Raw genomic sequence first — 14,989 nt, forward strand, 5'->3', positions numbered from 1 at the left:
TACAATAAATTTGACTGCCTCCCTCCCAGCTAAGGATCTCCACAAGGACCAAGAAAAGCACGGAGCAATCTCAATCTAGATTAAAGACAGAGAGCAATATGGAAAGGGAAAACAAATGTAACGGTGCATGACATTAAACAGTCGGAAGGTGAACATTTTGGATGTGCATTTTCTTGCATGTTCTGAAAGAATATGCTCCAAAGAGCATTTTAATCTATATTTGAAGTAAATCGGATGATTTTTTATGAATTTATGGTCAAATGAATGGGAAAGGTATCCAGTAACTTTTCTCAAATTTCATACTTTTTAGCTGTAAAAATATTTAGAAGTGAAATTAAGCTTTGATATTTCCCGAAGATGCACAAAAAGGGTTGATTTAAACATTTCGGACAAGAACTCATTTTTGATAAAAATTGACCTTCTAACTAAACGGCAATATCTCAGTCCAAACATTTTCTCCCTCCGACTGCTTATTTCATTCACTGTAACAAATATTTTTGGGGATAGAAGACAAACAATTGACCTCTACCTATCTATCTATATATATATATATATATATATATATATATATATATATATATATAGAGAGAGAGAGAGAGAGAGAGAGAGAGAGAGAGAGAGGGAGAGAGAGATAGATAGATAGATAGAGAAAGGGAGAGAGAGAGGGGGGGAGCATGGTTAGCACACTTACTTACGGGTGTTCCCTATCAGTGCTGCTTGCTAGATTAATTGTTAATAAAAGACTAGTGACCGTAATTATAATGACCTGCATAGAAATAGTAGTTGATAAGAAGGACAGAGGCAATGCCCGTGTTCATGTCAAGGATTGACGTCTCCAGGATGATGCCCCGAGTGTTTTCGTCGATCCAACTGGAGTGCTGCATCTTTCTGAACATCTCTTGGTTGTCTACATGCGTGGAGCTTAGAATATACTGGTATCTGTAAAGGGAGAAATAAGACGATCTTTTCTACGAATTTGAGCTTTTATATAGTAGAGAAATATCCACTAAACGTGCTCAAAGCGCTTTACAAAGTGTCACTGACCAACAGCAAAACGTAACAATATAGAACGAGAAAGGACGCCTGTAATGCGATATTACAATGTTTCTGACAGAGACCACGCTGTTGACGTCCAGGTTCTCATTTTACAACCCGAGTACGGTGAGAGAATGTGAGTGAAGAGCATTTTCCAAGGATCTAACTGTGCGCTGAGCGAGTCTCGAACCCAGGACCTTCCGATCCGAAAGCAAATGTCATACCACGAGACCGCAAAGCCGTATATGGAATATAAGATTGTATTGGTATTGTTAAGGATTGAACTAAATGAAGACACATAAACTTAAGATTAAAATCATCAGAATTAGGAAAGTTAAGTCTTTAAAAATGTAAGAAACTAACTTTCTTCCCACCTCAATACTTAAATTTATAGTCTAAGATCAAAATTCAGTTTTAAAGCACGAGTTAATGTTTGTTTGTCTTGTTTTTTAGGGTTTTACGGCGCTTGCAACACATTTAGGTCATATCAGCGCCAGTAAAAAAAGGAAGAAAATGGGATAGTAAATGGTTCTAGAATTGCTATCAAAGCACCCACGAGAAAGTAAGACAAAGGAGAAAAGCATGAGTTAAACCCGACACAATGCCGTTAATAGCAGCAACAAGAATATTTTAAATATCATGTCAGCTTTATTATTTTTTACTAAGAGGCTTTATTGATCTCCATGCCGTCGTCTGAACTTTGTCGTTTTGCTTGAACTGAAAGAGAATCGATCTGATGTTGCATCCCATCCCAGTCCAGGGCGCGACCAACCCTCTCTACGTGCAAACTGCATTTAACTGTTCGGCATGGACAGAATCAAATAAGTTCTGGTATTTCAGAAGTATCTTAATCAGACGATTACCCAGAAATGAATGGGTACCACTGAACAGAGCACGGGCAAAAATTGGGAGAACAGTTGGTGACTGGCTGAGAACAGACGATGGAGCACATCCTTAGAGAATGCCAGGATGGGCCCAGCTGCACTGACCATGACCTAAGAGTCTGCTCCACAGATGCTGTGGAGTGGGTTCGGTGTTTGAGCGACAAGCTACTATGATGATGATGATGATGATGATGATCAGACGATTAGGGCTAATCCACACCGGAGTCTGACTCCGACGGCCCGGCAGTGCCGTCCTCTGCAGTCCGGATGAATACGTCGGCCACGGACAAATATACTTAGAATAAAGAGAAGAACCGCTAGACCTAACCATATCAAGCTCGGGAAAAACAAAACAAAAAAAACAACAACAAAAAAAAAAAAAAATAAACGGCAGAGGACGTCGGGTGCTTGGTATGGGTAGGTTTAGCAGCTCTTCTCTTTATTCTTAGTATTTTGTAAGTGCCCGACGTCTTTATCCGGAAGACTGCAGAGGAAGGCAGAGTGCCGGGTCGTCGGAGTCAGTCTCCGGTGTGGGTTACCCTAACCCAGCTTTGTCATTCCCTAGATTGCAGTCTGAACTGCTTTCAAGTTATATTTTCTATTTGCGACTATGTGGTCTTGTGGTATGACACTCGCTTTCAAGCTCGCGCTCGGAGAATAGTTGAGTCCTTGGAAAAGGCTCTTTACGCACATTCTCTCACCGTACACTGGTGTAAAATGAGTACCTGGCCGTTAACAGTGTTGTCTTTGTCCGAAAAATTGTAATATCGCCTAACAGGCGGCATGTCCCGTCCTACATGTTAAATGTTGCTGTTGACCAGGGACCCCTTGTAAAGCGCTTTGAGCACATTTAGTGGATATTGCGCTGTATAAAGCTCATTTTTTAAATTAAAAAAAAATAAGACTTTTGCCTCGTCACATGTACCTAAAAGGTAAACTCAAGCAACATGTGTTTTTCTTTATCCCAAGCTGAATGCAAACATTTTTTCCCCAAACCCCCGAAATCCTGAATTATACACGAGATGTTCAGTGTAAGCAATGTGAATTCCATTCTATTCAGGGCAATCAAAGCCAATGAAAACTCTATTTGATGGGCCTTGATTATGCCTATTGTGTGTTATGTAGCAAATCTTCCATCACCAACGACGGTGATTTTGATGGCGGCGATGATGATGATGACGATGATGATGACGACGACGATGACAATGATAACGATAATAATCATAACAAATCTATTACCCTCCTGCAGGGTATATCAGTCCATACGACCCTATGAACGAACCCTCTTCAGTATTTGATGTGTAATGAAAGATCATAATATCAGTAGGTTGCTGGCCCGTGGTATTTATCGTAGACCATTTTCTCCCGTAGCTCTGTGTATCAAATGTTGCCTCCTCCAGGCTCTTACGGCAGTATATTTCATGCTGTTTTAATTCTGATATTCCAGGAGTTCCACAAGACTCTGAAAATAAAGAAGAGGAACAAATAAATATTCGCTTGTGGAATTGAAATGGCGCTTTTGATATAGATGGACAATTATTTTTTTCAGCGCTTAGAGGAAAAAAATAAGAAGGCGAAACGTCGAAAAATGTGAAAGAAGAATATGGTTGAATTAGGAATTTAAAAAAAACTTTGGGTCACACACTTTTGTAATCTGCCAGGTACTGTCTGTAATAAATGCCTTTTTGCAAAGTAGAATATAAAAAAGTCCCCCCCCTCCCCGCGCAAAAAAATCTAAACAAAAAACAAAACAACCCCCCCCCCCCAATAGCTCTTACATTACATAGTATCCATTAAACGTGCTCCTAGAAGCGCTTTCCACGGATTCCGTAGCCAACAGCAACACTTAACATGTCGCACGAGACATTCAATTCAATTCAATTCAAATATTTATTTATTGTCGGCATTTAAAAAAAATGTTTCGTAGATAATGTCGTCAGGCTAATAGAAGCCTTTGACCGACATAGGTTTTAACACATAAAAATACATAGTAATACATTTTCCCTTAAAAACATTCTCTCATCAAGATTCCAATCATGACACACAAAGAAAAGTAACATAATGTATATATATTTATATATATACACACATATATATATATATATATATATATTTTTATATATATATATATTTTTATATATATATATATATTATATATATATATATATATATATATATATACATGTACGGTTAGATTATTAATTACAAATATTACATTTGCATGGCTGGCCATTCCATGAGAGGATATGATTTTTGAAAACATTAAAATTTGAAATTTTTCTGATGTGCTCGGGAAGTTCATTCCAAATCACAGCAGCAGAATATCTGAAAGATCTTTTGCCATAAGACTTTGTTCTGACCCTTGAAATATCAAGGAGGTTTGAATATCTAAAATTGTATCTGTTATTTTCAAAATGACCATATCAGATAGACAAGGAGGAGCAATTTTGTATAAAATTTTAAACGTTTCCAAAGCAATTGTTCTCATTCGTCTTATTTGTAGGGAGGGGACTTTGGCCTTTGAAAGTAATTGGTCGCAGGATTTTTGTCATCTTCATAAATAAAACGCAGTGCTCTTTCTTGTATCTGTTCAAGTTTATCACAATTTTTTTTAGAACAGAAATGCCAAGCTAGTGGACAGAAATTGAAATTTGACAATACAAAAGAGTGAAATATTGTTAACTTGTTCAATTTTGAAAGGTATTTTCCAAGCCTTTTTAAGACATTTAATTGCTGAGAAGCTTTATGGCAGATGGTTTTAATGTATAAAATCAAATTTTAGTTGGTAGTCTATGTCGATCCCTAGTAATTTTACAACTTATTTACATCCAATATTGAACGTGGGTTTCGTTGTGTGTTTTTTTGTACCTACTGCAATTGCCTGGAATTTGTCCGGGTTTGCTTGCATACAGTTTATTTCGAACCACTTGATAAGAATTTCGCTTTCATTTTCAAAAGTTTTTAAAAGCATATCGAAATTAGAATGAGCATATGACAGGGTATTTTCGTCAGCATAATTATTTAATTTTCCCTCTCTGATAAAGTAAATATATCATTTATAAAAATGTTAAATAGTAATGGTCCAAGAATTGATCCCTGTGGAACGCCTTTTTTAATGCCTGCCCACTCTCTCACAGCATCATCTAATTTTATTTGGTGTTTTCTTTTGCTCAAGTAATTTTCAATTAAATAAAGAGCTTTATGTTCTAACCCATAGGCAGCTAGTTAAGCAATAAGAATGTTGTGAGGCAAGCAGTCAAAAGCCTTAGAAAGGTCCATTACATGACGCCTGTCAGGCGATATTCCAATTTATTTTCCCACTTAAGACAACGTTGTTAACGGCCAAGTAATCATTTTACACTAGCTAAGCACGATGAGAGAATGGGAGTAAAGAGCCTTCTCATGGGCTGAAGTATGACCCGCTGGCGCTCGCAGTTTTAAAAAAATGAAATAATTGAGCATTGATATAGCGCAATATCCACTTAACGTGCTCAATGCGCTTTACAAGGGGTCCCTGGTCAACAGCAACATTTAACATGTAGGACGAGACATGACGCCTGTTAGGCGATATTACAATTTTTCGGACAAAGACAACGCTGTTAACGGCCAGGTACTCATTTTACACCTGAGTATGGTGAGAGAATGTGAGTAAATAGTCTTTTCCAAGGACTCAACTATGCGCCGAGCGAGGCTCGAACCCAGGAACTTCTGATCCGAAAGCGAGTATCATACCACTAGACCACATAGCCGCACAGTTTTAGGGGTTGAAGAAATTAAACGAACTCTTCTCAATGAAGTTTTTGATTCAACTTTTAGCATCATATTTACCCCGTCATTTTATAATTGGTCACAGATTATAGTTTTTAATAACAAGACAAAGCAAGGTAAATTCTTATTGGTTCAGACAAGTGGCTGGAGCAGGCACTTATGTGGTAACAATAACAAGTAAAATGAATAGAACAGAGTCAGAGGACAATAAATAGAGAATAAAAACTTTTGGAGTGATTGAGCGTGGAACCCTTGACCTGAATTTTACGGCACCTCCGCCTGGCCACGAGAGGGATGCTCTACAATCGACGCCATCCGTCACTCCAGTATGATTGCCCGACGTTTTTATTCCACGTTCTCCTCTGGTACTTTTCTACTCACTTCATCTCTTGTCATAATCAACATAAGTACTTCTTCCATTCAGATCTGAACAAGTGTGTATGAAAGGTGCCAGACAAAGCAAGAAAGAAAATTACAAGAAAAAAAAACACACCCAAAACATCAGTCTACCTCGACAGAGGATCGAACCTCAGACTTTCTGATTACCGAGGCCTGACGTTCGATCCTCAGTCAAGGTTTACTGGTTTTTGGGATGTTTTTTTTTTCTCTTGCATATTTCTTTCTTCCTTTATCTGATACCTTTCACACAAACTTGTTCAGATTTTGATCTTACACCGTTGCTTCCTCCTTAATTTCTTAATTTGACCTCTTCCATTAACTTTTCTAAATCTTTATGTGACCCCTCGTCTCAAAACGGTATTAAGTCGGGATGATTTAAGTTGCTGAAAATTGAATTTTTGGTCAGAAATAATATAAGTCTGAGGTTGAGTTTCTATGCTTTATTTAGGAGAATGATTATCATATTTTAGAATGCTAAATACCAATAATTCACTAATTTTGACCAGTTTAGTTTACATTCGACTTTTTAGCATCTGGTTCATCACGACATAATACCGTTTTGACACGTTGGGTCACATATGAATTTACCTTGATTCGTCACGCTTAATCTATGGTGTGGTTTCTAAATACATTTTCGTTGATCAATCCACGTATTACAAAGAAATAAAATAAAATGTTTATGAATCAGTGCCAGAAAAAAAAAATATATTATGCCCTTCTGCCACAACATCATACTCATGATATCGTCGCCAGGGCATTCCACAAAGGAATATTATAGATATTTCATCAAACAAGATGTCTGATGTCAACAGGAATCACCCCGTGCTGTCCAAGTGCCAGACAAAGCAGAGAGATAAAGTACAAGACACCCGCCACCCCCTCCCCCCCCCCCAAAAAAAAAAAAAACAAACAAAAAACAAACAAAAAATAAAAAAATAAAAAAAAATAAAAAAATCCAAAAAAAAAAATCCGAAAACAAAAATTTGCCTCGACTGGGGATCGAACCTTAAACATCCCGGTAACCACTGTGGTGTGATTGTAGCGCGTCTAACCGGTAATCGGGAATTCTGAGAGGTCGACCAACAGCCGAGGCAGACTGATATTTTTGGGATGTTTTTTTTTCTCTTTCATTCTTTCTTTCTTTATTTTGTTTCTTGTATTTTTTTATCTACTACTTAACCTATCACTGTTTGATGCATACAATTTTTCAGATCTTTATCTCATACTATTGTCTGATCCCTACTTTATCTCTTTGATACATATTTTTAAAAAAAAGCTTTTATATAGCGCAATATCCACTAAATGTGCTCATTCGCTTTACAAGGGGTCCCTGGTCAACAGCAATATTTAACATATTGGACGGGACATAACGTCGATATTAATTCAATTTTTTGGACAAAGACAACGCTGTTAACGGCCAGGTACTTATTTTACACCTGAGTACGGTGAGAGAATGTGAGTAAAGAGCATTTTCCAAGGACTCAACTAGGCGCAGAGCGCGAGGCTCGAACCCAGGACCTTCCGATCCGAAGGCGAGTGTCGTACCACTAGACCACATAGCCCACATATTCCCAGTAGTATAACCCGATCAACACACGGGTCACACAAAAACATTCATTTTATCAAAACACACACACACACACACACACACACACACACACACACACACACACACACACACACAAAAGAAAAAGGAAAATGCGTTCAATGGTGAGAGCAATTCTGCTCTGAAAATCGCGTAGATAGTAGTTTAGAGGTCAATTAATTTCCGTGAACAAGAGATGTGCGGCTATGTGGTCTAGTGGTATGACACTTGCTCTCGGATCGGAAGGTCCTGGGTTAGAGCCTCGCGCTCGGCGCATAGTTGAGTCCTTGGAAAATGCTCTTTACTCTCATTCTCTCACAGTACTCATGTGTAAAATGAGTACCTGGCCGTTAACAGCGTTGTCTTTGTCCGAAAAATTGTAATATCGCCTAACAGGCGTCTTGACCCGTCCTACATGTTAAAAGTTGCTGTTGACCAAGGACCCCTTGTAAAGCGCTTATAGCACATTTAGTGGATATTGCGCTATATAAAGCTCAATTTATGTAACACCACCATTATAAGGTTCAAATCACTATTGCTCCCTCGCATTCACCTTTTAGTCATAAAAATCACATACTCTAGCAGCCAATGACTCTATACAATACCTACAGTGATGATGTTTTACATCAATTTCATAGAATATTTGTTCCATCAAAATATACAATATTATATCTTATAAATGTACAAACCATGCTACTATTTTTTATAAGAATTCTGAACTTTTTGTTTTGTAACGCCTTTAATTGAACGCCTTTAAAAAAAAAGATAATAATTCGACTACATCATCAACCCATGAAGATTGCTTCCGCGTCTACGAACTGTTAAAATAGCATATGGAATTGGATTCAATCGTCTGATGTCAAGTCGCCCAGCAAAGAAAATTGGTACTTTTTATTCTTCATGCTGGCTATAACTTTACATATGTCATGTGATCAGAATGTATAAAAGTCAAAACATGATCATATTTATAATGTTTTTCTCCTCTGGATACACGTTTATGCTCGTCGGAGAAATATTTCATAACGGCGTCCGCCATTGTTCCGATAGTTGAGAGTCAGTTACTAAGTTACTATGCGTCATTACAAGGGAAGTGACGTCATGACTATTGAAGCCAATTTGTAGTATTTTGTAAGCTAGGACGTTACCGTGGTTGGGTTTGACACGGACTTGGCGAAGCTTGGCGAGAACTTTTGTTTTTTCAAGCGAAAACTGCCCGTCTAAAGCATGGAAAAAACGTAGATAATTTTCGTTTAAGAAAGTCCATATCTCATCTGCTGTGGGAACCTGGGCCAGATAATATAAATTGATGCATTGATTAATAAGCAGCAGTTTCGGTCCGAAGGGAAATGACTTTAATCAATGCCCGCATTGTCCCAAACAAATTTAAGAACAATGTTGATATAATACAGTATTGAATTGAGCTTTTTTATTAAGAGCGCAATATCCACTAAATGTGCCCAAAGCGCTTTACAAGGGGTCCCTAGCCAACAGCAACATTTAACATTTAGGACGGGACATAGCGCCTGTTAGGCGATGTTACAATTTTTTTTCCGGATAGACACAACGCTGTAAACGGCCAGGTACTCTTTTTACACCTGAGTACGGTGAGGGAATGTGAGTAAAGAGCCTTATCCAAGGACTCACCTATGCGCCGAGCGAGTTCGAACCTAGGACCTTCCGATCCGAAAGCGAGTGTCATACCACTAGACCACATAGCAGCACTACTCGCTGGTTTCTGGCACGCTTTATTTTCAGCATGCCTGCAATAATGTTTTGTTTTTAAGGGTTTTACGGCGCTTGCAACACATTTAGGTTATATCAGCGCCAGTAAAAAGGAAGAAAATGGGATAGTAAAAAGTTCTAGAATTACAAATAAAGCACCGGAGAAAAAGTAAGACATAGGGGAACTGGGAAAAATAAATAGGAATCAGCTGTAGATTCCAAGAGCATACCACCCCTACTTAGTTTGAGATCACATATAAGTCTCATCCGGACACGAGCACTAAAACCATCAAAGAGCAATACACTCAAATGCTTACATTATAAATTCAAAATAACAAATATAATAATACACAACAGAGAGATTTACAAGAAAAAAAATATCATCTCCCAAAACAATAATTATGCATTTGACTGTTTCCCTCACAGCTAGGACTCCGACCAGGGCCAGGACAAAACCAAGTAATCTCATTCCAAGACAAAAACAGAAAGCATATTGGAAAACATATATAAGGGCAGAGAAGACACAGTATGTACCCCCCTGCCCACTATGGGAGGTCAGGAACCCCACCAAGACGCCTGCAATACGACATGCTGGTGACCATATGTATAGAAGTAACGAAATTGAGTTCATTCAGCTCATTGTTATTGTTTTCAGTCGGCCATTTCAATGATTAGTTCTCGCTAAATTTTATAATCAGACTATAATAAATGTGCAAGCTTACACATAGTTTTGGGTGTCGTGCGGCTATGTTGTCTTGTGGCATGACACTCGCTTTCGGATCGGAAGGTCTGGTTTCCAGCCTCGCTCAGCGCATAGTTGAGTCCTTGGAAAAGGCTCTTTACACACATTCTCTCACCGCAATCAGGGTGTAAAATGAGTACCTGGCCGTTCACAGCGTTTTCTCTGTCCGAAAAAAAATTGCAATATCGCCTAACAGGCGTCATGTCCCGTCCTACATGTTAATTGTTGCGGTCGGCCAGGGAAACCTTGTAAAGCGCTTTGACAGCGTTAGATGGATATTGCGCGATATAAAAGTTCAATTTTCTTTTTATTTCTTTTTCTATAAGCAGCTGACTGATGTGAGAATTTTTTAAACCGCATAGCATTAATAAACTTGTACATTGACTAGCACCAGTTTAATAATAATAATAATAATAATATATAATAATAATAATAATAATAATAATAATAATAATAATAATAATAATAATAATAATAATAATAATAAATAATAATAATAATAATAATAATAGCAGCAATAATAATAATAATAATAATAATAATAATAATAATAAATAATAATAAATAATGATAATAATAATAATAATGATAATCACAATAATAACATTAATAATAATAATAATAATAATAATAATAATAATAATAATAATAATAATAATAATAATAATAATAATAATAATGATAATAATAATAATAATAATGATAATCACAATAATAACAATAATAATAATAACAATAACAAAATAATAATAATAATAATAATAATAATAATAATAATAATAATAATAATAATAATAATAATAATGAAATAATAATAATATAATAATAATGATAATCACAATAATAACAATAATAATAATGATAATAATAATAATAATAAATAATAATAATAATAATAATAATAATAATAATAATAAATAATAATTAATTATAAATATATAATAATAAATAATAATAATAATATAATAATAATATAATAATAATAATAATAATAATAATAATGTAATTTATTGATTTAGTGCCTGTCCATAAAATATAGCTCTAGGCGCACATTACAAGTCATGCAATATATTATCATTAAAAAATCACTATTATATTATCAGCAACATTTAAAAGATGAGAAGGTGGAGGAGGAGGAGGTGGTGGTGGTGGAGGAGGAGGAGGAGGAGGAGGACGATGATGATGATGAAGAAGAAGGAGGACGATGAAGAAGAAGAAGGAGGACGATGAAGAAGAAGAAGAAGAAGAAGAAGAAGGAAGAAGAAGAAGGAAGAAGAAGAAAGAAGAAGAAGAAAGAAGAAGAAGAAAGAAGAAGAAGAAAGAAGAAGAAGGAAGAAGAAAGGAAGAAGAAGAAGGAAGAAGAAGAAGGAAGAAAGAAGAAGGAAAGAAAGAGAAAAAGGAAGAAGAAGAAGAAAGAGAAGAAGGAAGAAAGAAGGAAGAAAGAAGGAAGAAAGAAGGAAGAAGAAGAAGAAGAAGAAGAAGGAAGAAGAAGGAAAAGAGAAGAAGAGAGAAAGAGAAAGAAAAGAAGAGAAGAAGAGAGAAGAAAGAAGAAGAGAAGAGAAAGAAGGAGAAAAGAGAAGAAGAAAAAAAAAGAAAGAAGAAGAGAAGAGAAGAAGAGAGAAGAGAAGAAAGAGGAAGAGAGAGAAGAGAAGAAGAAGGAAAAGAAGAGAAAAGAGAAGAAGAAAAGAAGAGAAGAGAAGAAGAAAGAAGAAAAGAAAAGGAAGAGAAGAAAGAGGAAGAAAGAAGAAGAAGAAAGAAGAAGAAAGAGAAGGAAGAGAAGAAAGAGTGAGAGAAGAAAAGAAGAAAAGAGAAGAAGAAAAGAAGAGAGAAGAAGAAAGAAGAAGAGGAGGAAGAAGAGAAAGGAAGAAGAAGAAGAAAGGAAGAAAAAGGAAGAAGAGAAAGAAGAGAAGAAAAGAAGAAAAGAAAGAAGAGAAAAGAAGAGAAGAAGAAGAAGAAAAGGAAGAAGAGAGAAGAAAGAAGAAAAAAGAAGAAGAGAAGAGAGAGAAGAAGAAAGAAGAAAAAGAGAAAGGAAGAAGAAGAGAGAAGAAGAGAAAGAAAAAGAGAAGAGAAGAGAAAGGAGAAGAGAAAGAAAGAAGAAAGAGAAAGAAGAAGAAGAAGAAAGAAGAAGAGAAGAAAGAGAAGAAGAAAAGAAAAGAAGAGAAGAAGAGAAGAAAGAAGAGAGAAGAAAGAAAAGAAGAGAAAAGAAGAGAAAAGAGAAGAGAAGAAGAGAGAAGAAGAAGAAGAGAAAAAAGAAGAAGAGAAGAGAAGAAAAGAAGAAGAAGAAGAAGGAAAAGGAAAGAAAAAGGAGAGGAAGAAGAGAAGAGAAAGAAGAAGAAGAAAGAAAAGAAAGAAAGAAGAAAGAAAAGAAGAAAGAAAGAAGAAGAGAAAAGAAAGAAGAAGAGAAGAAGGAAAAGAAAGAAGAGAAAAGAAAGAAGAGAAGAACGAAGAAAGAAGGAAGAAGAAGAAGAAGAGAAGAAGAAGAGAAAGAAGGAAGAAAAGAGAAGAAGAAGAGAAGAAGAAAGAAGAGAAAAAGAGAAGAAAAAGAAGAGAAGAAGAGAGAAGAAGAAAGAAGAGGAAAAGAAGAAAGAAGAAGAAGAAGAGAAGAGAAAGAGAAAGAAGAAAGAAAAGAAGAAAGAGAAGGAAAAAGAGAAAGAGAAAGAAAGAAGGAAGAAGGAAGAAGAAAAAGAAGAAGAGAAGAAGAAGAAGAAGAGAGAGAGAGAAGAAGAAAAGAAGAGGAAGAAGAAAAGAAAAAGAAGAGAAGAAGAGAAGAAGAAGAAAGAAGAAGAGAAGGAAAGAGAAAGAGAAGAAAGGAAGAAAGAAAAAGAAGAGAAAAAGAAGAAGAAGAAGAAGAAGAAGAAAAGAAAAAGAGAAGAGAGGAGAGAGAGAAAGATAAGAAGAGAGAAGAAGAAGAGAAAGAAGAAGAAGAGAAGAAGGAAAGAGAAGAAAGAAGAGAGAAGAAAAGGAAAGGGAGAGAGAAGAAAGAAGAAGAGAAGAGAAGAGAAAGAAAAGGAAAAGAGAGAAGAAGAAGAAAAGAGAAGAAAGAAAGAAAGAAGAGAAAAGAAGAAGAAGAAGAAGGAAGAAGAAAGAAGGAGAAGAAAAAGAAGAGAAAAGAAGAAGAAAGAAGAAGAAGAAGAAAGAAGAAAGAGAAGAAGAAAAGAAGGAAGAGAAAAGAAAGAGAGAAGAGAAAAAGAAAGAAGAGAAGAAGAAGAAGAAAAGAAGAGAAAGAAGAAGAGAAAGAAGAAGAAAGAGAGAAGAGAAAAGAAGAGAAGAGAAGAAAGCGAAAAGGAGAGAAAGAAGAAGAAGAAGAAGAAGAAGAGAAGAAAAAGAGAAGAGAAGAAAGAGAGAAGAAGAAAGAAGAAAAGAAGAAGAAGAAAGAAAAGAGAGAAAAGAAAGAGAAAAAAAGAGAAGAAGAAGGAAGAAGAAGAAAAGAGAAGAGAGAAGAAAGAAAAGAAGAAAGAAGAGAAGAAGAAGAAAGAAGAAAGAGAAGAAGAAGAAGAAGAAAGAGAACGAGAAGAAAAGAAGAAGAGAAGAAGAAGAAGAAGAGAGAAGAAGAAGGAGAAAGAGAAGGAAGAAGAAAAGAGAAGGAAAGAGAGAAGAAAGGAGAAAGAAGAAAAGAAAAAAGAGAAGAAGAAAAGAGAAAGAGAAGAAAAGAAAGAAGAAGAAGAAGAAGAAGAAAGAAGAAGAGAAGAAGAGAAGAGAAGAAGAGAAGAAGAAAGAGAAGAAGAAAAGAGAAAAAGGAAGAGAAAGAGAAAGAAGAAGAAGAAGAAGAAGAGAAAGGAGCAAGAAAGAAGGAAGAAAGAAAGAAGAAGAAGAAAGAAGAAGAGAAGAGGAAGAAAGAAGAAAGAAGAAGAAGAAGAGAGAGAAAGAAGAGAAGAGAAAGAAAGAGAAAAGAGAGAAGAAGGAAGAAGAGAAGAAGAGAAGAAGAAAGAGAAGAGAAGAGAAAGAGAAAGAGAAGAAAAAGAAAAGAGAAAGAAGAAGAAGAAGAGAAGAGAAAAGAAAAGAAGGAGAAGAAAGAAAGAAGAAGAAAGAAGAGAAAAGGAAGAAGAAGAAGAGAGAAGAAGAAGAAGAAGAAAGAGAAAAGAAGAAGAAGAAGAAGAAGAAGAGAGAAGAGAAAGAAGAAGAAGGAAAGAAGAAGAAAGAAGAAGAAGAGAGAAGAGAAGAAAGAAGAAGAAAGAGAAAGAAGAAGAAGAGGAAGAAGAGCAGAAAAAGAAAGAAAGGAGAAGGAAAGAAGAAAGAAAGAAAGAAGAAGAGTAAGAAGAAAGAGAAAGAAGAAGAAAAGAAAAGAAGTAGATAGATAGAGAGAGAGAGAGAGAGAGAGAGAGAGAGCTTTTTGTTTTGTTTTTAAGGCTTTTACGGCGGTTGCAACACATTTAGGTTATATCAGCGCCAGTAAAAAGGAAGAAAATGGGATAGTAAAAAGTTCTAGAATTACAATTATAACACCCAAGAGAAAGTAAGACATAGGGGAACTGGAAACAAATAGGGATCAGATGTAGATTCCAAGAGCATATCACCAATTACTTAGTTTGAGATCACCTATAAGTCTCATCCGAACACAAGCACAAAATCCAACAAAGAAGAATACACTCAAATGCTTGCATTACACATTAAAAATAACAAATATGATAACACATAACAGAGAGATGATTTACAAGGAAAAAAAATATCATCTCCCAAACCAAAAAATTATGCATTTGACTGTTTCCCTCCCAGCTAGGACTCCGGCCAGGGCCAGGACAAAACCAAGTATTCTCATGCCAAGACAAAGACAGAAAGCATGTTGGAAAACAGATATAAGGGGATAGAAGACACAGTATGTACCCCCCTGCCCACTATGGGAGGTCAGGATCCCCA

The 14,989-nt window shown here is 35.9% G+C and overlaps 1 protein-coding gene across 1 annotated transcript in view; it reads right to left on the reverse strand.

The window, feature by feature from the left end:
• Positions 1-14,989, reverse strand: part of LOC144959265 (uncharacterized) — a 52,592-nt gene that overhangs the window by 18,758 nt on the left and 18,845 nt on the right. Inside the window, exons 9-11 of the mRNA XM_078891808.1 lie at positions 8,817-8,955; positions 3,159-3,381; positions 767-939 (exon numbers count right to left, since the gene is read on the reverse strand). Of these exons, the coding sequence (XP_078747934.1) occupies positions 767-939; positions 3,159-3,381; positions 8,817-8,955 (535 nt within the window). The remainder of the gene's footprint in view (positions 1-766; positions 940-3,158; positions 3,382-8,816; positions 8,956-14,989) is intronic.

The sequence above is a fragment of the Berghia stephanieae genome, chromosome 13 (assembly GCF_034508935.2).
Source record: "Berghia stephanieae isolate SIO BIC M18660-M18661 chromosome 13, UCSD_Bste_1.3, whole genome shotgun sequence".
NCBI lineage: Eukaryota > Metazoa > Mollusca > Gastropoda > Nudibranchia > Aeolidiidae > Berghia > Berghia stephanieae.